The sequence below is a fragment of the Sus scrofa genome, chromosome 13 (genome assembly GCF_000003025.6).
Source record: "Sus scrofa isolate TJ Tabasco breed Duroc chromosome 13, Sscrofa11.1, whole genome shotgun sequence".
NCBI lineage: Eukaryota > Metazoa > Chordata > Mammalia > Artiodactyla > Suidae > Sus > Sus scrofa.
The window spans coordinates 36,860,438-36,885,424 of record NC_010455.5 but is presented as its reverse complement, the minus strand read 5'-3'; the positions used below and the strand labels follow the sequence as shown (position 1 = coordinate 36,885,424).

The window sequence follows — 24,987 nt, the reverse complement described above, 5'->3', positions numbered from 1 at the left end:
TTTGCCATGATTTTACCAGAGCAGACGTTTAAACTGGGAGAAATGCTTCTATGAGTTTAAAGGTCTGGTCACATGTGGAGATCATTTGGCAGAGAAAGACAGATGTCACTTTAGGGGCTAATCTTGGTGGAGTGAGAGGACGTGAGCTCTACGACTACTATATTTACACATATAACATAGCTAGTCACTTGAGGATAAGCCATCACAAATTTTCCAGCAAACAAAATGAACCTCTTTCTATTTAACAAAAGTCAGCTCTTCTCCTTTGTACTTTTTTTTGTTTTGGGTATTTTGGTCCACACCCTTGCATGTGGAAGTTCCTGGGCCAGGGATCAAACCCATGCCACATCAGTGACCCAAGCTGCTGCAGTGACGATGCTGGATCCTTAACCCACTTGCACCACAAGTAGAACTCCTCCTTTGTGTTTTTAAAGTGACAGATGAAATAAATTTGTTTGTTGCAGCAAGATGAAAATATGCAGAGGTAGAAACAGAAAAAGTTAATTTTCCTCTTGTTCTTCTTAAATTATCCTCATTTCCCAGGTAATCAGTTTATCAACTTAGTGCCTGTCCTTCCTCATGTATTCCATTTTCAGATAAACCACTGCACATTTTTATTTTTAAAATTTTTGGTCTTTTTGTCTTTTTAGGGCCGCACTCACAGCATATGGAGGTTCCCAGGCTAGGGGTCCAATCAGAGCTCCAACTGCTGGCCTACACCACAGCCACAGCAACACGGGATCCAAGCCCTATCTGCGACCTACACTATAGCTCACGGCAATGCCCGATCCTTAACCCACTGAGCAAGGCTAGGGATCGAACCTGCATCCTCATGGATGCCAGTTGGGTTCGCTGAGCCATGATGGGAACTCCGACTGCACATTTTTAGAGTTAATCTCTCCATCTAAAACTTTTTTTCTTGTGCAACATAAATGGGACTATACAATGTGCATTCCTATTCAAATTGCTTTAACTTCACAATTTATTATGAATATCCTCCCAGGTGGATATATTTAACTTATTCTTTTAAAATAGCTGTATAATATCACCTGGGAGAAAGAGCTATTACATATTTGCTGGATTTCAAGACATCATCCATTATTTTAAATGTTAATAATTATTGAATTTTTTTTTTTTTTTTTTTGTGGAGGGAGGTGAAATGTTAAATAGACCAATTTACATGAGGAATCTTTCTGACTTAAAATGGGCGAAAGAATGTCAGGAAATGGGCAAAAGGGTATAGGTATGTAAAAATATACAGAAACTAGAAAATTCTTGAAATCACAGTGTGATGGTAGCCACTATATTCCTTTGAGGATGTGTCTGAAGTAAGTTCCCATGTGGGCAACTGAGCTTTGGGCACCAGGAGCCCTTCACAGGAGTGCCTTTGGCCTTCTAGGGAGTGGCTTGGCCTTCCAGGCCTGTGGCACTGCTCCTGTGATTCTTTTGCATGCACTGTTGTTTTGCCACTTCTGGCATCTGGCTTACCAAGGGAGGGAGAGAAGGCACTGCAGGCATTAGCATGCAGATCACACAGCCTCCCTTTGTTCTCTGGGCTGAGGTCAGATGGAATAAATCAATCAGCCTCTGCATCCAAAGTTCTTCTATGTCTGGGAGCCTTCCACTCCAAGAGTGCACTGCCCATTTTGAATCGCCATTAGAGTCAGCAGGATCAAAACGGAACCAAAGAGTCTTTTTGGGAAACAAGCCCCTGCTCCTAGGAGCCCATCAGCTATGAAGGTTCCTTGAGTATTCCCAGGGTTTCCTATATTAGGTGGGAGCAGTCAGTCAAGACTGAGGTTTAAGGAGACACCTTGCTGATAGACGACACCACTTCTGATCATTTGTTCTACCAGTGCACTTAACTTGTATCCCTTGGTCCTATGAAATAGGCATTCTACAGAAGAGGAAGCTGAGGCTCGGAGAGCTTCTACAGTTGGCCCCAAACCACACGTCTTTCTACTATAAGCACCATGGAAGTGCTATTCCTCATTTATCCATATAATCTGGCTATAACTGTAGGTAGCTCCTACTGCCCGCAATTTCCCTGTAAGTGTCCTGGCCTTCTAGGCCCAGCTATGCTGTCAATATATACATCTTTTTCAAGACTCTGAGTCCATGAGACTTGGACCCTAGCTAGGCCCTTCAGGACACAGCTAAAGAGCTCTGCCGTGAGCCAAAAAGACACTCAAATTCTTTGTTTGTCCAAGCTCCCCTAAAGTCTGTAACTACAAAGCCTTTTAAGCCTACTCAAGTGTTCTGACTAGAAGGACAAGGTTTTAGACATAAGAGAGCCCTAAAGATCATCCTCTCCAGCCTTCTCATTTTACAGATAAGGAGACAGGGTGCTGGATATGTCCGGCGGGGTGGTGGCAGTTGGGATAGGGGACAGCTGGCTGGGTGGAGCAGTGACGGTAGTGGCTAGACAGCAGGATCGAGCAAGGTTGGCAAACCATAGTTTGTGGGCCAATCTAGCTCTCTACCTGTTTTTGTAAGTAAAGTTTTCTTGGAAGCACAGGCCCACCATTTGTTTACAGAATGTATGTGGTTGGCCATGTGCTGTAACATCAGCATTGAATAATGATGATAGACACTGTGTGGCCCTTAAGGTCCAAAATATTTACTATCTGGCTCTTTCATTAAAAAAAAAAAAAAAAAAAAAAAAAAAGGTAACTGACCCCTGTAAAAGACAGAAGAATACATGCTGATAGAAGTTATTAAAAGCTTTCCAATTCCTAGAATGAGTGTTAGGTTCACAGGTGTTTGTTATATTATGACCCATGGGTGGTCATGTATCACATAGGAATAACTATTATTAAATTTCTGTGCAACTGAAAGTAGACGGATAGGAAAAAGGAGGGAAGGAAGGAACCATCTAGCCCTCATTAAGATTTAGATGACTCTTTTTTGCCTACACCTGATTTCCCCATTTATTTTGGATGCTCAAAGAATAGTGGAGAGAAGGACCAAAGACAGCAGGCTGGGTGAAATAGATTTTTCCGGAAGGAGGCAGGATGAGGGTCTTGGGATCTGTGAGGCTGGAAGCGGCCTGGCCAAAGGATGAAAGGAGTGCTGAAGAGCAGGCCATTAGGAGAGTCACAATCTGATTTTTTAACCTCTTTCCCAAGGGGCCTTTTCCCTCTGGTTCCCTCTGGTACCTCCAGAGTGGTACGAGGGGCCAGGTCTCCTGATCTTTTGTCAGGAACCCTCTTCTGCCTGCTGAGTCAAGGCTGAGTCCAATGAAGCATCGTAGACATCCTGGAAAGCACTCTCCTGGGTGGCTCTCTGAGCCACGACATGCATTGCTTTATGTAATCTTGGGAACAATCTTGTGAAGCAAAATCTACTGCTATCCCCATGTTAGAGACCAGGACACAGGCTTCCCACTGGGCAAGTCAAGCTGCCCCCGAGACATCAAGCTAGTGAATGGTGACACTGAATTCAAATCCAGACCCAGCTGACTCTGAACCTCAAACTGAAAGGCCAAGGATCCCACTTCAAGCTGCAGCTTTAACAGAGAAATCCCACCTCAGTAAATGGCCGGGCATTTGCACATTCAAAGAAACATTCCAGTCCCCAGTGGGAAAGTTTCCAAGGGCTTCAATTAGAGAACAGTCACAGTTCATTGACGCCTGATGCTCACGGGGGCGGCTTTATTGTTTTATATGTGAAAAATGAGGAAAGGGCCAGAACCTCAGCATCAGGGACACGATAAAGATTGAGAAGTATTTCCAAAGGCACGCAAACCGAAAGGTCAGTTCAATCGGTGGTGGTAGAGGGGGGAGCAGGGGCGGTGAGGGGCGGGGGGTGCGGGGGGGAGGGGGAGGTGAGAGCAAGCAAAGAAGCAGCTGAGAAGTATTTGTGGCACCAGGGAGAAGAGGTTGTGATGTCCACAAAAGGAAACCATGGCTATGAATTTCAGGGCATCAAGACCCTGTCAACACAGCTAATCCCCACGGATGTTGGCTGAATAAGCCTTCGATGACCAAACAGTGCACTGTGGAAACCATGTCAGCCTCCAGCAGGCCAATTTGTCCTCATATTACACACTCTGCTGGCTCTGCTGCTAGACCCCCAGATGGAGGATCCATAGCGAGCCTCCCCCAACCCGATGAGGTTTGACAAAGCGTGGTTAATAAGTCAACAGAATTCAGAAACCAGGACCGGATTAAGAAGGCAATTTTATTTTGGTGCCCCGGACTTCAAGCAGATTAAATAATCAAAAAGCCTGAGCCTGAGCCATTGGGGTCATGTTTGAATGCTACAGCTGTTCACTGAGGTTTGACAAACATTCTTTCTGTGGCTCGTTGTCTCAATGGGAAAAGCAGTGATGATCTTGGGGAGGGTGACGCTTTAAGTAAGAAGTGGGGGGGGGGGGACAATCAAAAGATTCTCTTACAGAAAACAATCCCAGCCAGATGGAAACAGGGGAAGGGCTGCTGAAGTAAGTGGTCCCCTGAAAGCGACAACTGTTCTCTGCATTGAAGAAAAGTGCAAGTAGGATTCAGAAAAAAAAGTGAATGAAAAGCTGGACTCGGAGTTTGCCATGGCCTCGGTTTGTTGATCTGCAACTTAATAAAAGTGGGCTTCAGGTTCAGCGGGTAAGCCTGTGAAGACTCAGTCATGGAAGGTGAGCCATGATTAATCCCCTCGGCCTTAGAAGGGGATCCCCTCAGGAAGGTATCTGTGGGAAGCCTATTTTCAAGTTGTCTTTCTCAAAAGACCAAACAGATGTAAAAAAATGTCTCTGAGAGAAGGATTTATGTTGTGCCATGTTAGGTCAGAGGAAGGGGGTGGAGACCAATGGACCCAGTCATGAACGGATATGCAGTTGGCCTGTCATGGGCCATTTCATAGAAAACACAGTCCTTCAAGTTGGAGTTCATATATCACCCTCTTGGGGGGTGGGGTGGGAGTGGGATGATTTTCTGCAACTAATTCATGCTTGAGAACCACAGCTAAAGTGAGGGGTGAGACTCTCCTCTGAGTGGACGATGCTCTAGCACTAAGATTTAGATTATTTGCAAAAGCACAGATAGGAAAATGAGGGTTTTGCTATTTTGTATGTTACAAGAGGGAATGGGGCTGTGATGTTTTGCATCCCTTGATCTAAACTAAGCTTAGCACAATCTCCTTCAGAAGGCTTTCCAAACATCTTCCCTCTTGCCCTAAAGAACTATTTGCAGCAGCAGAGAAATGAGGGAACAAAGGGGAAAAGGCTCTGTGTATTTGACAGCTGCACTGTACATTTTCCCAGTTAAGGCCAAAAAGACAGACAAACAAAAATCAAAAAACCTCTCTCAAGAGTTTTCTTTATGAGTAGATAACCATCTTGAGTTTTAAATACTATTGCCTGGGGAATTGCCGCTGGTAACGAACCTGACTAGTATCCATGAGGATGGAGGTTTGATCCCTGGCCATGCTCAGTGGGTTAAGGATCTGGTGTTGTTGGGGAGCTGCAGCGTAGGTCGAAGATGCAGCAGGGATCCTGCGTTGCCGAGGCTGTGGTGTAGGCCGGCAGCTGCAGCTCTGATTCAACCGCTAGTCTGGGAATTTCCATATGCTGTGGGTGCAGTCCTAAAAAGAAAAATAAATAAATATTATTGCCTGGCCCTGTGAATTCCTCTACTAACTTAACAAAATGTCCTTGATGGATGTTTGCCATATTTTGAAATTCAAGTCTCAGGAAATAAGAAGGGACTGATAGACTGGAGACTGACTGGCAGCATGTAGGAAAATGTCATCTCAGCATCCTCTCTGAACCTGGCAAGGAGGCTCCTGCTGATTCTAGAGACCCTCGTCCATATTTCTGCATGGCCAAGGAGCTCTGTGCATGGATGCCTTCTGCAGCATCATTTGTCATGAAAGAAACTGCAACAACTCAAATGCTCGTCAGTTCAGGAGTGGCTAAATATTAAATCTGGCTCATGGCCTCACCATAGAATACTCCACAGAAGTCAGAAGGAATGAATGAACTCTCTGTATATCCAAGTGGATAAATCAGTTTGGGTAACTAGAGCAAATTGCAAAATGAAACATGCTAATGATTACATTTATGTAGATTTTTAAAAATCACTATGTAAAAACATTATTAGCTTGTGCATGTATGTGTGTTTATGGGTGCGTGTGGGTTTGTGTGTGTATGTAAAAGTATGACAGGCAGTAAAGCATAGCATGTAAGAACCCTGACAGACTCTGAAAGCAGATTGCCTGGGTTCAAACTATGATTTGACTACTTAGTATTTGTGTGATCTGTAGCAAGCGATTTAGTTTTTCCGTGCATCACCTTTAACATGGGCATAATAATAGACCTCAAATTACAAGGTTATGAGGACTAAATTAATTAATATATATAAAGCACTTATGGGGTGCCTGGCTGAAAACAGGAGCTATAATGCTATTTGTAATTGCTGTTGTTATTAAGTATTGTTTTTAAAAGGCCTGGAAAGATATACTAGTAATATTATGGAAGTTCATGCTGGAAAACATGATGTGGGTGCTAATCAAAGGGAGTTCAACAGTATCAGTTATGCAATGTTTCTTTGAGTTAAAGAAAAAAGAGATGAAAGAAATATGGCAACCTGTGGCAAATTCACAGGAACATGGGCGTTTACTATATTATTTTTAATGCTTTTCTTTGTTTCTGAAACCTCTTGAATTAAAAAAAAAAAAAAAAAAAAAAAAAAAAAAGGAGTTAGAGACAGGAGTTCCCGTCATGGTGCAGCAGAAACGAATCCGACTAGGAACCATGAGGTCTCGGGTTCGATCCCTGGCCTCGCTCAGTGGGTTAGGGATGTGGCGTTGCTGTGAGCTGTGATACAGGTTGCAGATGCAGCTCAGATTCTGTGTTGCTGTGGCTGTGGTGCAGGCCAGCAGCTGTAGCTCCGATTGGACCCCTAGCCTGGGAACCTCCATATGCCATGAGTATGGCCATAAAAAGCAAAAAAGCAAAAAAAAAAAAAAAAAAAAAGCAGTAGAAACAATCAAAATTCATGGGTTATATCCCTGAAAATATGGCCATCAATTTGTTTTGTTTGGTTTTGGTTTTTTGTTTGTTTGGGGTTTTTTTTGCCTTTTTAGGGCCACATCCGTGGCATATGGAGGTTCTCAGGCTAGGGGTCCAATCAGAGCTACAGCTTACACCACAGCCACAGCAACGTGGGATCTGAGCCGCGAATGTGACCTATACCGGCTCATGGCAAGGCTGGGTCCTTAACCCACTGAGCAAGGCCAGGGATCAAACATGCATCCTCATGGATCCTAGTCAGATTTGTTTCAGCTGAGCCATGACAGGAATTCCGAGATGGCCATCAAGATTTGTAAGAATTCTTCTGGCCTACCCTATCTAATATGGACCACCAGCACCACATGGCTATTTAAACTGATTAAAATTAAATGCAAATAAAATTTCAGTTCCTTGGCTGCAGTAGTCACATTTCAAGTGCTCAGTAGCCACATGTAGCTGATGATACGTGTTGATATGGTTATATTAAATACTAGATAAAGATCATTCCCATCTATTGGACAGTGCTGATTTGTAGCATACTTTTAAAAAATGTGAATATCTGAACCTGCTAACATTCTTCTAAACTTCTAGTCCCAGATAATTTGCTGCATTGTACAAAAGGCAGGCATGTGCCCTACACAATATTTTTTTCACCTTTCTATTTGATATTCTATGTCTCCTGTCTTCTGATTACTGAGCCACGAAAAAAGAATCTTGTCCAAGGCTACTGGCAATAGTTAGTACAGAGTTGGCAACAGTTGATGATAGTGGGGATGTACCCAGTCCAGCCCAAATCTCCTAAAGATGGTAAATGATAAAACCTCTCTTCCAGGCTATGGAAGGAGTTCGCTGCTCAGAATCACATTACCTGTGAATTCAAAGGGGAACAAATGCCAACGCCACTCACAAACTGGTTCCTATCCCAATTTCTTTCTGTTTGTTGTAGGTGAACTTTCCCTGCTTTCAAGTATGATTTTCCTGTTCCCAGTGGTGTGTGGCTGCCCAGAGAGTTGCCGCTGTCACTCACCTTCTAATTCTGTAGACTGTAGCCGGCAAGGTCTGGCTGAAATCCCTCCTGGTTTGCCTCCTCAGACTCTGACGCTGCACTTACAAGATAATCAGATACACGAGCTTCCGGCTTTTGCATTTAAATCCGTGCCAAAGCTCACAACCTTGAACCTGTACAACAATTCTCTTTCAAATCTGACTCCCGGAGTTTTCCATGGACTTCAGCACTTGAGGATCTTAAACCTAACCCAGAACTCCCTGCATTCCCTGGAAAGCAGGCTTTTCCATTCCCTCCCACAGCTGAGGGAGCTTTATTTGTCATCAAACAACATAAGTCACCTTCCTACATCCTTGGGAGAGCACTGGGAGAACCTAACTGTATTTGCAATTCAACAAAACCGGCTTCAGCAGCTTGATCGAGCCCTCCTAGAATCCATGCCCAGAGTGAGGCGTTTATCTCTCAGGGACAACCTCTGGAAATGCAATTGCTACTTGCTCAGTCTTAAACTCTGGCTGGAGACATTCATCTATAAAGGTTAGTAATGTCCTATTTCAAAAGTCCCGTTTGTGTGTTACCAGCCTAGAATGAACCTCAACTGTTCTCTGTGTTAGAAGGAATGTTGAAGAGTATGCAAGGGGTCCATGTAAGCTTTTTCACACTGATAACGCTTCATGGTATGGCAGAAGAGGCAAATGAGTCATTAGAAGGTGTTTACATTCAGGTAATTAAAATCATCTACAAAAACAATTCATAGAGATTAACTTTCCACTTTTTGATTAGCAATACCATGAAGTTATTTATCTGGAAACTGTAGGCCCTTAAGAGAGAGCGAAATTCGATCATCACCTAAATAACTGCTCAACTCTGAAGTGGCACCAAGTTCTGATTTTTAAGTGTGATTCAAATGGGGGCAGGGCATCTCTCCTTAGGACTTCCACCCTCTCTGTCTGCCTCTGTCCATCTAACAGCTATGAATCTTCCTAAGATCGCCCCTTCTGCTTTAGCAGATACCACTGTTACTGAAACTAGATACAATAGCGGGGGGGGGGGGGGGTTCCCTCTCCAAAGTTACTTAGTATTTCGTTAACAGAATGTCAAAAGAAAGCAAGAGATCTCAGAATATTAAAGATGAGGGATCTAGAAATCACTCAGGTGTCAGTGAACTATAGCTGAAGAGCAAAATCTGAAAACTATAGCTGAAGAGCAAAACCCCCTCCCATTTTTGTAAACGAAGTTCTGTTGGAGCACATCCACACCCATTTATTATGGACTCTCTGTGGCTATTTTGCACTATCAGAGCAAAGTTGAAAAGTTGAGACAGAGACTACGGCAAAGCTTAAAATATGAACTATCGAGCTCCTTATAGAAAAGTTTGCCACCCCCTTCTTATTCAATGCTAGCCTGTTATCAATGGGAAATGGTAGCCCAGGGATGTTCAGTGACTTGACCAAGATCACGAGTAGAAAGACAGACAAGAGTAGCATGAGTGGTTTAGGTCTTGGCCTCACATTCTTTCCTCTACGTCATCACTGTGCTTCTTTCCTCCTACCCTTTAAGCATCATTCGGTCATTCTTTCATTCATCCTATACTTGCGTGCCTCTGTGTGCCAGGGATCTATCCAGGCATGGAGAAAAGGTCAACGAATAAGGAACTCCCTACCAGCATGAACATTACATCCTGACAGTAGAAACAGATGTTAACTAAGGTATACACATATCCATGGTCACAAATCAGTTAATGGTAGAGGTGGAGCAAGGGGAGCGAGAGTGATGGGACAGGGATTTCGTTTCAGATGGAAAGGACCAGGAAGGCCCCTCCAAGGAGATGACTTGGAGGAGCAGAACTGCAACAATGAGGGGAAATAAGCCAGGAGATAATTGGGGAAAAGAAAGCTTGGCTTGACTGAGGGACAGAAAGAGGGACAAAAGAGTAGCTATGACAAAGGAAGGGAGGAAGAGAGGACAGAGACACAAATGCTCAGGGGTCAGGTCATGGTGGAACAGGCAGAGCAGGCTGAGACATTGAGATTTTATTTCAGGCAAGATGGAAATCCCTTAAAGATCTTTAGTCTGGGAAACATTATGACCTGATTGCATTTTCAAAGGCCACTCTGGTGACTCTAGGGAGAGGAGACCAAAGGCTGCAGAAGAAGCAAAGGGATGAGGGAGAAAGTGACTTTAGTCATCCAAGGAAGAGATGGGCGATGAGAAATGATCAACTCTGGGAGGAATTTAGAATATTGAACTGATAGAAATTACTAATGGGCTGAAGTGGCAGATAAAGAAAAAAGAGTGTATCCTGGGAATTTCAATTATGTTTTGTTCTTCAGGAGTATTCAGATAAATGGTGATGCCAGTAGTTGATGAGGGGGAGGCTAGGAAATGGGGGAAATGGGCAAGTATGCGCGGAAGGTGGTAAATCGAGAACTCGATTTGGGCAGGTCAAGCTTGAGATGCCCAGTATATATCCAAGGAGTGCTCTGGAGTTGGTATATACTTGAGCCTATAACTCAGGAAGACATCGGAGCTACAGACATGAATTAGGGAATTGAGAGAGTCTAGATGGTTGCAGCAGTTATACAGAAGGAAGCGGATGAGAGCACCTGACTTCAAATAAACAGTACTGAATTAATAATCTCTCTCAAAAATGTAATAGCCAATAGCATGTCACTACCCAGCTAATCTTTACAAAGACCTACCACCCAGGTCATTTAATAATGTAACAAAAATCTTTCTTATAGGAGGTTGCAAATAAAACTGTTATGTAAACCTATACATGTAGTATAGGTGAAGCGGCTCTGGCCATTGCATTCTGCACTAAATGGTAAGCATGGGCTAAACTGTCACAGAAAATGGTTTGTATCAAAGAAAAATATTTCCTGACAAAAAAAATAGTTCTCAGGAATTCCCATCATAGCTCAGCAGAAATGACTCTGACTAGTATCCATGAGGACGCAGGTTTGATTCCTGGCCTCGCTCAGTGGGTTAAGGATCCAGCCTTACTATAAGCTGTGGTGTAGGTCACACACATGGCTTGGATCTGGCATTGCTGTGGCTGTAGTGTCGGCTGGCAGCTGTAGTAGCTCTGATTCGACCCCTAGCCTGGGAACCTCTGTGTGTCCTAAGAAGACAAAACAAAATAAAAGAAGTTCTCAGGTCCAGGACATTGGAAGCAACGTGAGGTAGGATATAGCTCCCCCTACTCTGCCACAAACTCACTGCTGATCTTTGGTCCTCAGTGTCACCAGGTGGAAACTGACAATATTAAGCCAGGGAGTTTCTAAGGCCCATTCTAGCCCTCAGATTTCATGATGTGGTTCACTGCTCCCTCTTGGCAGAGCTGCCCCGCCCAGATAACAATCTTCCCCTGAAGGAAAGCAACATTGATTTGGGATAACAAGACCTAAGTGTCCCAAATTAATGAAATAAACCCCCCAAATAAATGCTAATGTAGAAGACCATCTAACTACTGATGCATGAATAAAGGCAAAATAAGGGAATAGATACTACACTGGTTAAAACCTTAGTTCCCATCAAGGAACAACAAAGCGCACAGAGGATGACGCAGGCAATTTTGTGGCCTGGAAGTGTCCTTCATGGTTCCATTGGCCAGAACGCAGTCACATGGCCCCAGTCTAACTACCAAGGGTGGTGAAATTTCATCCTCCCGTGGGCCCAACAGCCGCAAAATGTACTCTGATCCATACATAATAATGCGTCCTTCACAACAACATGAACAGAGATTTTGTGATTAGCATTCCTCTCTCTCCGTTCATAAGTAAACAAATCATCTTTACATTGATAGCTAACTGTATCAAACATTCATTCTGAGCTAGGAATAGTGCTAAACACTTGACATTTTATCCAGCTGAGTCCTAAGAGCAATCTTAGAGGTGAATTTCATTATGACCCTGTTCTCCCATTTTCCAGATAAGCAAGTACAGGCACGGAATAATAAAAAAAAAAAATTGCTTAGGGTCACAGAACTAAGTAATGGTCTTCTACCAAGATGGAGATTAAGACCTAGTAGCAGCCAGATGAGGGATAATGAGTGTTTGGCATGCTGGAGCTCCTTGCATTGGCACTTCCATGAATCTAGAAGGGACTGAGCCCACCAAGCTGTCATCCAGAGATTTGGCTGAAGAGACAGTGCTAGAAGGCTGGGAAGCAAGTCCTAGCTGAGGATACAGAAGGCCACGAAGCTCTTGGTGGCCACAATTCCTGCCTTATAGCCATATCCCAGTTTCCAGTCAGTGTTTCCTCCCAGCTCTGGGTCCCAAGGCCATGCCTCCCACTCTAATATTAAACAGCAGGAAGTCTGGAGCTAGAGGAAGACAGAGCTTCACCCTGGAGTGATGGGTGAAACACTTCAGTCTAGGATAGGACTAAGCCAGCTGGTGGAATCGCTAGTCCCATAATAGGTGGCCTCTCTTCCCCTGGTAGAAGTCCCAGTGCTCTTTGCTTGGGTTAAGTGTCATTACTTCTTGTCAAGGCTCCACACTTCCTTTCTGACTCTCTGGCCTTCTGCCTTACAACTAATTTCCATGCAGAATATTGAAATGGTCAGTGTGACAAGGATCCTTGATCTTGGCACAGCCTGAGAGAACTTTGGGCTCATCCAGAGCAGCCACACCACACCTCTGGCCTCCTGTACCTCAGCTCAGGAAAGGAGAAAGTTCCTCTGTTACCTTTTGGCTTTAGAGTTGAGGCTCTTGCCTTAGAGGATCACTGGAAAAGCCAGGAGAGGCCCAAAAGGCTCTGGCAATAGGTGATTTACTTTAAGCAGTGAAAGCAAGAAAGATATGGCTTGAATTTTGCCATGGCCATGATGTATAACCTTGGCCATGATGGGGCCTTGGACTGCAAACTGGCCCCATCTACTAACAGGGCCATGGTAGGACTTGGCTTATTTATTTATTTATTTATTGCCTTTTTTTTTTTTTTTTTTTTTTTTTTTTTTTTTTAGGGTCGCACCTGCGGCATATGGAGGTTCCCAGGCTAGGGGTCTAATCAGAGCTACAGCTGCCAGCCTACGCAGAGCCACAGCAACACCAGATTCAAGCCACATCTGCAACCTACACCACAACTCATGGTAATGCCAGATCCTTAACCCACTGAGCGAGGCCACAACCTCAAGGTTACCTGGTCAGGTTCATTACCCACTGAGCCATGACAGGAACTCCAGGACTTGGTTTATAAGGTTGAGATAGAATGGATGTGAAGGCATTTTCAAAACTCTAAAGTGCTCATATAATGGAAGGTTTTAATAACACTGAAGTGACAACCTCCCACATGGGACTTTTTGGTATAATTCACCTACACTGTGTACAAAGAATCTGCAGCCTCTAACTTGGCTAAGAGCGGTGCCAGGCTTCACAGCCATCCGGGGGAACTGAGCCACAGGTCATAGGGGTGAGGTGCTACTGAGGGTCACTGTATTAACTCCACTGACTTCAGAGAGGACAAAGTAGAGACAGGCAGCGAGTGTAGTGGAAATAGCTGGGATCACAGGGGAGGGCTGGGCCTGGCTGTTGATCCATCCCCTTATGACCTGAATGACCTTGGACAAGAATTACCCATTATAGCAGAGTTGTAAAACTTATCTAACAGGTCTTTGTAAACTCTCAACTCAGATACAAATAGGATGTTTTCACAGAAACATATTTAGTCAGAGAAGTTAACCTGCCTGAGGTCAAGTAGTAAATTGGTGATCAAATCTGGCCAGAATGGAATCTGTTAGCCCAAGTGCTCTTTCTAGAAAAGAACGTCTAGGCACTCAAATCTCCCCAGAACAACAGTAGTCATCATACCCGAGGAAACCAATCCCTTTACAGAGACTGGAAATTGAGTCCCATCATCCATTAGAAACTCTCTACTCAAAGTATGAAACGTTTTGAGGTCTGGGGAGATGTGTTAATTGTACTTAATCCCCACGAACTAATGTCATCGTCAGATCTTCAGGCACACAGAACTCTCACAAGACCACTGACCATCCTATTTGGCATCACTGAAGAGTGTTGGCAGAGATGGGATCTTTGTAATGAACCCATAACATCATAAGAAAAGACACTGGTTTTATTTATTTATCTTTTACATCTCCAGCGGGAATCTGGCACAGGAGATTTCTTTGGGGCGGGGCTCATTAGAGGTGCGCAGCAGTGCCCTCAGGCTTGCCTCCAGTGCCCCTTCCTGTCAGCTTTTGCATTGTTTTTTCCCTTGGCATTTAGAGGGTAAAGGTACCTTGGCTTCTAATGAATTCTTGGTCATACATAATTGCCCATTTAGTGTGTGTCATTTTTAGCATCGAGCCAATTTAGAAATCCTAAAGTCATAAAATATGGTTGTTAAATTCTTTGACTCCAGGAAAAAAAAAAAAAAAAAAAAGGTGTTTTATAAATTCCATTTGCCTGTTGCAGGTTGAGGATTTAGGAGTTCAGTGGTATCAGGCTCTGTTATCATTCTTTGTTTTTGTTTCTTCAAGGAGGAATAATGGACAGTGTCATCTGTGCATCACCGGATATCTGGAAGGGAAAGGACCTCCTTAAAATCCCTCATGAGCTATACCAGCCCTGCCCTTTTCCTTCTCCAGACCTGGAGTCCTCACAAGTGCAGCAGCCAGGTGCTGTCCACCAGGTTGTCCCCAGGCCCCCTGAGAGCCACGGTGTGGGGGAACGAGACCACTGGAAGTGTGAGATCAAACCCAAGCTGAGGCCGGCCAATCTGCGCCACGCCATGGCCACCATCGTCATCACTGGGGTCGTATGTGGGATTGTGTGTCTCATGATGTTGGCAGCTGCCATCTATGGCTGCACCTATGCAGCTATTACTGCCCAGTACCGTGAGGGACGCTTGGCTCAAGCCAATGAGCCTGTGAAGACAGAAGGAAAGGAGCTATTTGACAGCTCACCAGCCTGAAAGCTTTCATCTCAAATAGGAATAGTCATTTTAGGCCAGAAGAAAGTGTCTGAGTAGGGCTGATAGTTCACTGTTATTGCCTCATTTTGATTTTTCCAAAAGAAAAAAAAAAAACAAAAAACAATAGATTTTTCTGTCAAAAAAAAAAAAAATTCCTGGGAAGACATTTACATTGAGATTTAAAAAAATACCATAGTAGAAATAGAGATGATACTTGTGCTCTGTGCCTGAGCAGTTATTACAATTCTTACATGCGGGGAAGGCTATCCACAGAGAAAGGGAAGATATTTCTCTTTCAGGTACTCTTCCCTGCCTTAAGCTGCTTTTTACAAAGCAGCAGAAATACAAACATGCACGCCAGTCAGCATTCCTGGGAACTTTATGGTCCACTGGAAAGCTGCCCAATTTTGAGTGCCTGGGAAGAAGCTGGCCATCTTACCCAAGGGGCACTGAGTGCTTTTATAATCCAAGTTCATGCTAGATCGGTGATACTTTTTGATGTTATGTATGTTATATATTTAACGGGAGCGTCTGTTGGTTGGGGATTTCATAGCTTGCCACAAGAATCAGATTATATTTAATTTTCTAAATCAGAAAACCATTTGGGGCTTTCTAGGCCACAGAGGAAAAGGAGGGCTCCATGGCTGGATAATAGGACCTGGGCCCGGGGTCTGGGGAAGTTTTCTGATGCAAGGGTAAATAACATATAAACAAACACGAAGAGGATGGGGAGGCGGAATTGGGGGCACGTATTCCTAAAAGGCCATATCCACCAGGCGATTGGAACCTTCCATTTATAACTCTCACAGCAGGAATGAATTTAGGGTGGGCTGAGAGCGAGATAATGGCCTGTGTGTATCTGCATCTACGTACACAGTATGCAGAGTGCACAGACTTGTACAACCACACCCACACATAAACATACTCGGAGCAATCAGTTTACCCACTAATGAAATGCAGCCGTGGCAGGGTGGAAGCCAGCAGCTGTTGACCACCACCCAGACTGTCTACTCAACACTCTGGGATAGGAAGTCAGAGGAAGTCTGAAGAGAGTGGGGAATTATCAAGAGGCGCAAGATATGTGGCAGCAGCTATCCCAAACATTATTTAGGCCGGGGTTTAAAAAAAATCAGGTATGGCTTGCTTGACTCCACAGAGTTGCATGCAAAGGGATTTTTTGTAAATTGAATCATCATTTTAATGCAGTAGGGGAGCTCACTATTTAAAGGAACCTTTCATGGAATCTTTCTGTAATGGCAATAATTGGCTCCAGATTTATGTGTTCTGTGAATTTGCATTTTCTCATGCTAGATTTTCTTAAAGTGGAATCTACCTGCTCTCTCTCATGATCTTCCACCTCATACTTAGAGTCACCTGTTAGTATTAAAATCATTTTACACAGAGGAGTTAATGACTTGGCAAAAGCAGAGAATGGCAAATATAGGGCAAGCTGTCCCTCCAGAGCCCTTAACAGACATCATTAATCAATCCCAGCACTTCTCCCAGCTCAGCCCCTGATGTACCACAGATGCCTTTTTAAGACAGCACTGTAGGCAACCAGAACTAATCAATTGGAATTGGTTCAAAGGATAAAACACATTTGCTATTCAGGGTACTGGCTCTATATGCACCCCTTCAGGCCATGTAAAACTTGTTTTGGATCCTAAATCAGTAGTCCATTCCCTAACCTGGCATGTGAATGGGAGGTCCACACTGGCAGGAATATTGTCTTTCTGTCTGATGTGGCCAAAGCCTTGCCTAACAGTGTAAAGAAGTTAAGGAAAACAGACGGATGGACTGCAGTTTACTCTGCAGGACACACATATCACAGAGCCCATCTATACCTGCCCACAGTGCTTCACAACGAGTGGACCCCAGAGAGATCCACAAGTTAAATATGGACCACCTCTTTGGAGCAGTAATTTTGCTAAATTATTTTTCTTGAGGGAAAAGTATAAATTTGATGTTAATTTTTTCTGAATATTAAAATAAACCAGGATAGAGTAAAGAGTAGATTGAAAAAGAAAGCAAAAAGAGATCCCAGAGAAAGCCAGGTGTCGAATCGGCTCCATCTTGAGCACTGGTGCCTCCTGTTTGCTCTGTGCCTCAAATACCATTCCAGTGAGTGAGACTGAGCATCTGGTCGAAGGATGCATCAATTACTTTCCAGGTGAGAAAAAAATCTTTCTTTCCCTTGCCTTGAACTGAGAGTCCTTGGCCAAGAAAGCAACATGAGAAAGGGAACTAAGATGATCTTTTTATACGTCGGCCTCATTTCACCAAATATTTCTAGAATTCGTGCTGTGTACCAGGCATGATGAGAGGTGTTGTCGTGAACGGTCATGTAATCTTGGCAACTACCTCATGAGACACTTGAACACATATTACATGCTGGGAACGACCAAGGCCAACAACGTGTGCCTCCTCTCACTGCTATGATTTAAGAAGTTGAGTGCCCTCTGCCAGAGGTCTGGTGATGGTGCAGGTCAACCTTGTCCCCTGCCCCATGTGATTACAGGACAGAGAAAATCCCAAATATGGGAGGTCCACCGCAGAAAACCCCAAATATGGCTAGAATCCTCACTCTTCAACACCTGTGTTCTGCTAGATTTCTAGGCACAGATGATAACTCAGGCAAAGAGATTCCTGCTTTACGAGTAGTCTTTGAAGAAAATGGTTAAAACGATGCCTGCATATATTCAGATTTCTATCTTTTGCCTACAGTTACCACAAAGAGCGGTTGGCGATGAAAATAATTACTTACCCTAAAATGTCAACAAGCCTCACAGCACAGAAAAATATAAATCAAATTGTTTAGATTAACAAATGCAGAGTTATCATTTGTTAATACGAGCAATGAAATGTTTTCACTGTAAAAAACATGGCAGATGAAAGACCCAATTTGCAGGGTATTCTGCGAGAACCACAAATTATCTTTCACAACCACTACAGCTCATGAGGAATAATTTGCAAACGCCTCATAGATTATTTTCAGCTGTTTATTGCTGCTGTCATATTCACAGATTCCCCTATAAAAAAGCCCTTCCAACATAGAACCTTGCCAAAGGAATATAGTGAACAAATATCGTGTTTTAAGTGCTGATTGTTTCTCAGAAAACTATGTGAAATATGGTTTCTTCACCATATTTAGTGGGGCAGTATCACTATTTTTGCTTTGCCAGAGATCGCAAATTCACAATAGCAGGACCCAACAGACGTGAGACATACAATGAGGGCACAGGAGGGATATCTGCCACAGAGGTAGCGGAGAAAGAAGACCTAGTGTCAAATCTATGCCTGAAAAACTTTTAAATTTAAGGCAAATATCCCTGGCCTTGTGGGAACAGTCTAGTGCTTCACATGATAGAACATGAATAGATAATTGAGCGTTTTATTATTTTTTTTTCTGACAAAAATGGAAGACTGAAAAGTGAATAGCAGATGTCTTCCTGAAGGTTCATGAAAATCAAATCACACTGCTCACATTCGCCAAGTTACCCTAGAAATAAGACACTCTTGTCTTAGGTCCTAAATATCCAAGCAAGTGGCTTAATCAATTTCTAAAATAATCCATCTGTAGCACCCATTATAGTTTTACAACTTTAGAAACCTATATATAACTTTCTATCATAGATCAGGAGATACCTGCTTTCAGTTGGATCAAACCCACCAGTGAATGCATTGCTAAAGGCTATTATACAGAAAACTACCTGCATATGATATTCCAACCCCACAGGGCACCAATGGGCTGTGATTTACATACACAACTTCAAGGAACTATCCTATTTTCCCTTGAGATGAAAACTCTGTATTTATTTTTTTTTTTTATGCCCAAATTGCAATGAGGTCTCAAAGAAACCTCCCTCTCAATTCAGAGAAGCAGCTTTGTAATCCCCCCACTCCCCTTTCAGATATTTTTTTTCTTTCTTTTTTTTTTTTTCTTTTTAAGGCCACACCGGCAGCATATGGAAGTTCCTGGGCTAGGCGTCAAATTGGAGCTGCAGTTGCCGGCCTACACCAAATCCACAGCAACGTGGAATCCAAGCCACGTCTGTGACCTACACCACAGCTCATGGCAATGCCAGATCCTGAGTGAGGCCAGGGATTGAATCCACATCCTCACGGATACTAGTCGGATTTGCTTCTGCTTTGCCACAATGAGAACTCCCTCCTTTCAGATTCTTGACTAGAGTATCTACACCTACTTTTCACTCCAATGACACTGAATATTCATTTGGATGGATAGAACAGAACATCACCCAGTTTCAAAGGCCCATCAAGAAGAGCCAGAAAAGGAACCAGATGACTGGGAGTTGGAAACATCCTCTGAGAGTATTCAGACAAGGCCTGGCAAATTGCAGAACAGCTGTGACCAGCTCCCCTACCTATTTTAGACACTGCTAATAGATTATGGCAAACTTCTCTACTCAGCCCAGCCAAGGCCTCGGAACCCTTTTAAATCTGTTTTCTAGATACTAGCTCCTGATCAACCGGAGTTGACTTATCAGACTAAACCTATTTGCTCCCCTGAAATAGTCCCATGTTCTTATTTTACAAATGGGAAATGGAAGCATGGAAAGGGAAAGGAATTTTCCCAAAGTCACACAGATAATTTATTGCAGACCTGATCAATGCAGCTGCAGGAGCATGGGGTTAGCATGAATAATACAACCCATTCCTTGCCATTCTTCATTCATTCTGGTGAACCACAATATCAAGACTATGACATTATTATATTATTTGTATAAGAACAATTATAGTACCACCAACAACATTTATTGAGCACCCAGTTTTAAGCCAGTATTTTCCAAGTGTAAATTTTCATTTTCTCTAAGCCTCACATTAACCAAAACATGTGAGCATTTTACTGCTACATAGGAGAGGAAAATTCATAATCACTGGATTTGGTTCATTTGTTCAAGGTCCTATTACCAATACGTAGTGCAGTGGGCATTTGAATGCAGGTCTTCCCAAGGTTAAAACCTGGGCACTTTTCAGGATGTGACAAGTTTATAGAATTGGGAGTTGGGATCCTTTCCTGGCACTGCCAGCACTTATCTTAAAACATAGCAGAGACTCCATGACTTCAGCCTAGAACTGACTGCATTTGATGAGCCGAGTTAAGAAGTAAAGACACTGCGTAGTCAAGGAAGAGTCAAGAGAAAGCGGTCTCCAGCCCACGAATGGCATTTAAAGCCTTGAGATTGGGTGGGATCTCCAAAGCCCTCCAACATGTGCAATCAGGAGATGAATGAAATGTGCAAAGGAGACCTAGGAGGGTAGGCAGTGAGGTAGGTAAAGAACCAAGTAAGGAGGTCTTTCAAGGAAAATGTGATCAACACAGTCAAGTGCTTGCTGACAGACCAAGAAAAATGAATATCTGGAGTTCAATTTTGGATTTGGGACTGTAGAAGCTATAGGTAACCTTGATGAGAAATGATTCCCTGTGGATGAAATTTAGTTGCAGTGGGTTCCAGAAAGCATGAGAGAAAGCGAGAAGAGCATAAAAATGAGAAATAAGACAAATTAATGTACTTTAATAACAAATAATTTTGGCTGAAAAAACCTGACTATATCAGCAAAAATCCAGAAGTTGATAAAAGAAGGCTAGTGAAGTAAAACTATATAAAATGACCATGCACTCTGTTTTCATTCTGAACTTTCTTAAGCATATGGAGGTTCCCAGGCTAGGGGTTGAATTGGGGCTGTAGCCACCGGCTTGTGCCACAGCCACAGCAACACAGGATCTGAGCCACGTCTGCAACCTACACCACAGCTCAGGGCAATACCGGATCCTTAATCCATTGAGTGAGGACAGGGATCCAACCTGCAACCTCATGGTTACTAGTCAGATTCGTTTCCGCTGTGCCACAACAGGAACACCTCTTTCTATGTTTTTTAAGATAATTGTATGCCCTGGTCTGCCTGAGCCTGGTCACATATAATTTGGTCTTGAAGTAGGAGTGGCATTCAGACACTGATCCTGACCTCATGCAGGTCTTTTCACCCAGAATAGAACATGTGAGCTCTTGTTGAGTGCAAACTGTGGGAGGCTGTGGGGATAAACAGCCTTTGATCATCACTGTTCCTTTCTCACCAAAGACTAGCAACACCATTTTCCATGAGCATGAGTCTACATACTGACTGTCAAAAAGTTTATGCTCCTGCTGTAGCCTCTACTCATGCCCTCTCCTTCTAGGGAGGGGGAATGCACATCAGCTCCTTTATCCTCTCCAGCCCTTCACTTAGCCTGAGTCGTATATTTTCTAGTCTTAACTGAGATCAAAATCCCACCAAGGTCACTAGGAGATCTGCCTGGATTAAGGCAGCTAAATAAATCCCCAAATCTCTCATGAGCATGCCGATGCCGGGTGGGTGAGGGAGGGGGAATCCCAGAAATCTGTTTTCCACCAAAGTATGCGAGGGCATTTTCAGTGTCTACAAAGCATCATGCTGATTACACTGTTCAGAGGTTATAAACTAGAGTGAAGATTAAGTAAATCACTGTCTTGACTGACAATGAGAGCATGTATTTTTAGAAAGCTCAGGATCTTTGATTGGGATTTCTGGGTAACCACATATACAAAAACATTAGGCACAACTGATGGACACCTTCTGATAGAGGAAGCTCTGTCTTCAACATCTACTTACACGGCCTCCACATTAAATATCCTTTCATTTTTTGTAAGATAAAAAGATGGCGAAATCAGTGAGTGAACAAATTAGCATTTTATGTGTTTCTTTTTAAATGGACTGTGACATATTTTTATCTAAAGTGGGAGTTGGCAAACGTTTTCTGTAAAGGGCAAGGGAGTAAATATTTTTAGCTTTTCAGTTCATGCAGTCTTTATTCTGATAACTCAGGTCTGCCATTTCCATAGAAGGTGTCCATAGACAACCTGGGCATGGCTGCATTTCAATAAAATATTGCTTACGAAAACAGCTGGTAGATATTGGACAAGGTACTTATGTCCAGCATATATAAAGAGCTCATATCTCAACAATAAAAAGACGAATAACGTAATTTAAATAGAGTCAAAAGATCTGAATAAACATTTCTCCAGTGAAGAAATTCAAATAGCCGACAGGCACATGAAAAGATGCTCAACTGAGTTAGTTATTAGGGAAATACAAATCACTTCATGCCTGCTAGGATGCTTAAAATAAAAAAAAGACAGACAACAGTAAGTGTTGGTAAGATTGTGGAAAAACTGGGATTATAAAAAGGTGCTGCCACTTTGGAAAATAGCTTGTCAGTTCTTCAAATTATCAAACCTAGAGTTACCATATGACCCAACAATTCTATTCCAATTTCTATCAAAGAGAAATTAAAACACATCCACACAAATGCTTATACATGAATGTTCATATCAACATTGTTCATAACAATTAAGAAGTGGGAACAACCCAAATGTCCATTAACTGGTCAATGGATAAACTGTTGTATATACATATAATGGAATATCATTTAGCAACTGAAAAGACAGAATACTCATATTTGCTACAAGATGGATGAACCCTGAAAACTTTAAGCTCAGTGAAAGAAGCCACTCACAAAAGGCCACATGTTGTATAATTCCACTTATCCACAATGTCCAGAAAAGGCAAATCTATAGAGACAGGAAGTAGCTTAGTGGGTTGACTGCGGCTGGGGTGGGGAGTGGATATCAAGAAAGAGGGTAGGTGGGAAATTGTTCTAAAATTAGATTGTGGTGATAGTTGTACAACCCTGCAAAATACCAAAACCCAATAAGCTGTACACTTTAAATGTGAATTTTATAGTATGTGAAATACATCTCAATAAAACTGTAAAGAAACAAAACAGGTAGCATCCTAGATTTGGTCCTGTGGTCTATAGTTTATCAAACTCTTCTAAGGCATAGGTACATGAAAGTGTGAATTGCAAAGTACAAAACATTTCAAGATACTATAATGACATTCCTTATGCAAGTTTTCACGGGAACAGCACACGACAATAAGCATTGATTAATAAATGGTGGTAGGTGTAACACATCATTCTTAACAATGGTAACAAAAGCAATAATAATTTAGCAGCTAACCATTATTGAACACTCAACTATAAGCATTCACCAAGTACCATATTTATATAAATTTATATATTTCTCTCAAAAGGAACCAGAGGAGCCACCCTGCTGAAGCCAGACTGACTCTGGCTGTGAGAAATATTCCATTGTTGCTTTATTCTTTTCCTTTTCTGTGATGATGAAACAGATCTCCATCTTAAAAAACTAGGCTGTTAGAAATCCAACCAAAGCACCAATCAACCTCGTTTTACTAATGTGAAAACTCAAGCCCAGAGCAATAAGGGGGAAATGGCCCTGTGCTCACTTCTAAATCCTTGGCTTACAATTGCTTTAATGTTCAAATCCCACAATGACCTCAGAAAGAGGAGTCTTAACCTGTTGATACAGAAGGTGAAAACCGGGTATAAAGACCTGTTACTCCAAAACTATGCTGCTGATTTGGGGGTGGAGGATGTGTTGGGGCTTTTGATAAGGTTTATAAAAGAATAGTGGCTCATGGAAGTGAGTGTCCTGGAGAGTTAGCACAGAGGATACAGTTTCTCAAGACTCCAGGCTATTTTTATTCCTGGAGCAATGAACCTCAGCAAGCTCTGTCACTGGCTACCATGGTATGCAGAGCAGCTGTTCGATGTGGCCGACTCTAACTTAGATTCTATTGCAGGCTTGCAATGTAGCATAATTGTTAGCTACATCAATAATCCATTTCTATGAAGTTTGCTGTTATTATTCCTACAGGCTTAGATTTCCTTTAGCCCCTGCACTGCAACCATCAGTTAGCTTAAAAAAAAAAAAAAAAAAAGAAAAGAAAAGCAACTGCCAAACACATAAAAAGCCCCACCTCATAGCTGACATTTAGAGCAAAGACATGCCTTGGGTCCCCTCACTTCCCCCACTGGGGCATCTGTCCATCTCCCCATCAGTCATGCTTTTAAATCCTCGTAATTACTGTCCAAACCTGAGAGACTCGAGTGTATCTCAGAGTAGCCATCTAGACACAACCTGTATGAGAGATCTCATTCACAATTTCTGGAGAAGTTCATTCCCTCTGCCTGGAATGCCCATCCCACAGATCTTTGCACAATGGCTGTCTCATCATTCTGGTCTCTGCTCATGTCACCTCTTCTGGGAGGCTTTCTCTGAGGCCCCATCCTCCTCACAATCTGGAGAAGCATTGCCTCTGCCACATACAAATGTGAACACGAGTGCTCTTCCCTGCCTTTGCCACTGTCAACCACACTTCATTTTCTATAGAGCATTAACTGGAAATTCCTTCTCCTCTTCCTTCCTCCTCCCTTCTCCTTTTCTTTCTCCCATTCATGCAACACTTGTCCGTTGTCTATACCTCTCAGGCAAGTGGGGGTTCTCCTCCACTGGCAGCAACTTGGTTGGAATAATTCCTCACCAGGAGCTGCCACCCCAGCCTCTGGGCAGGGATGCCAACAGTGCCCTTTCGTGGTATCAACCATCATCCCCTGATGTGCTCCACAATGGCCTCCAAGGTGCTTGTTCTAAGCTGTCTCCTCAGACCTAGGCACACAGTAGCTGCTGGGTATATATTTACTGAATTCAATAATTAAAAATGAAGAAATGAAAACAAGTTCTTTTTGTAATACACCTATAAGGGAAAACACTAAATTTGAAAGCACTAAATTTGAAAGCATTTGAAAGAGTTGAAGTTTGTCTGTCAGTTTAATCCAGCATTTCTCAATCTCTTTTCTACTAACATTTTGGACCAAATAATCCTTTATTGTTGTGGGGGGGCTGTCCTGCGCCTTGAAGGATATTTAGCAGCATGCCTGACCTCTACCCACTAGATGCCATTAGCACCCCTCCTAACCAGCTGTGACAATCAAAAATGTTTCTAGATGTTGTCCTGGGTGTCAAAACTGCCCCTGGTTGAGAACAACTAGTTTAATCAGTAAACATTAATTTCTGCTGTGATAAAGCCCTCCCTTTGCTCAGCTCTAACAAACTAGAGTTTATCCATGTAGACTGGACACATAATTCCTGAA

At 42.8% G+C, this 24,987-nt stretch overlaps 2 protein-coding genes across 6 annotated transcripts in view; one reads left to right on the top strand and one right to left on the bottom strand.

Moving 5' to 3' along the window:
* CACNA2D3 (calcium voltage-gated channel auxiliary subunit alpha2delta 3) overlaps positions 1-24,987 on the bottom strand; it is an 802,825-nt gene that overhangs the window by 139,695 nt on the left and 638,143 nt on the right. The gene's annotated exons all lie outside the window — the stretch shown is intronic.
* On the top strand, positions 3,839-15,156 carry LRTM1 (leucine rich repeats and transmembrane domains 1). Of its 2 annotated transcripts, XM_021068978.1 has the most exons (3): positions 3,839-4,630; positions 7,953-8,549; positions 14,497-15,156. In XM_021068978.1, exons 1-3 carry the CDS (start codon positions 4,624-4,626, stop codon positions 14,928-14,930), a joined length of 1,038 nt encoding a protein of 345 aa, XP_020924637.1. In that variant the 5' UTR covers positions 3,839-4,623; the 3' UTR covers positions 14,931-15,156. The 2 variants fall into 2 exon arrangements, with proteins under 2 accessions (XP_020924637.1, XP_020924636.1); XM_021068977.1 differs by lacking the exon at positions 3,839-4,630 and having other exon boundaries at positions 7,210-8,549.

Coding starts and splice junctions, on each gene's coding strand:
- LRTM1 (XM_021068977.1), top strand. CDS start 7,811: ATGGTAAATGATAAAACCTCTCTTCCAGGCTATGGAAGGAGTTCGCTG. Junction 8,550..14,496: donor GGAGACATTCATCTATAAAG/GTTAGTAATGTC, acceptor TGTTTCTTCAAG/GAGGAATAATGGACAGTGTC.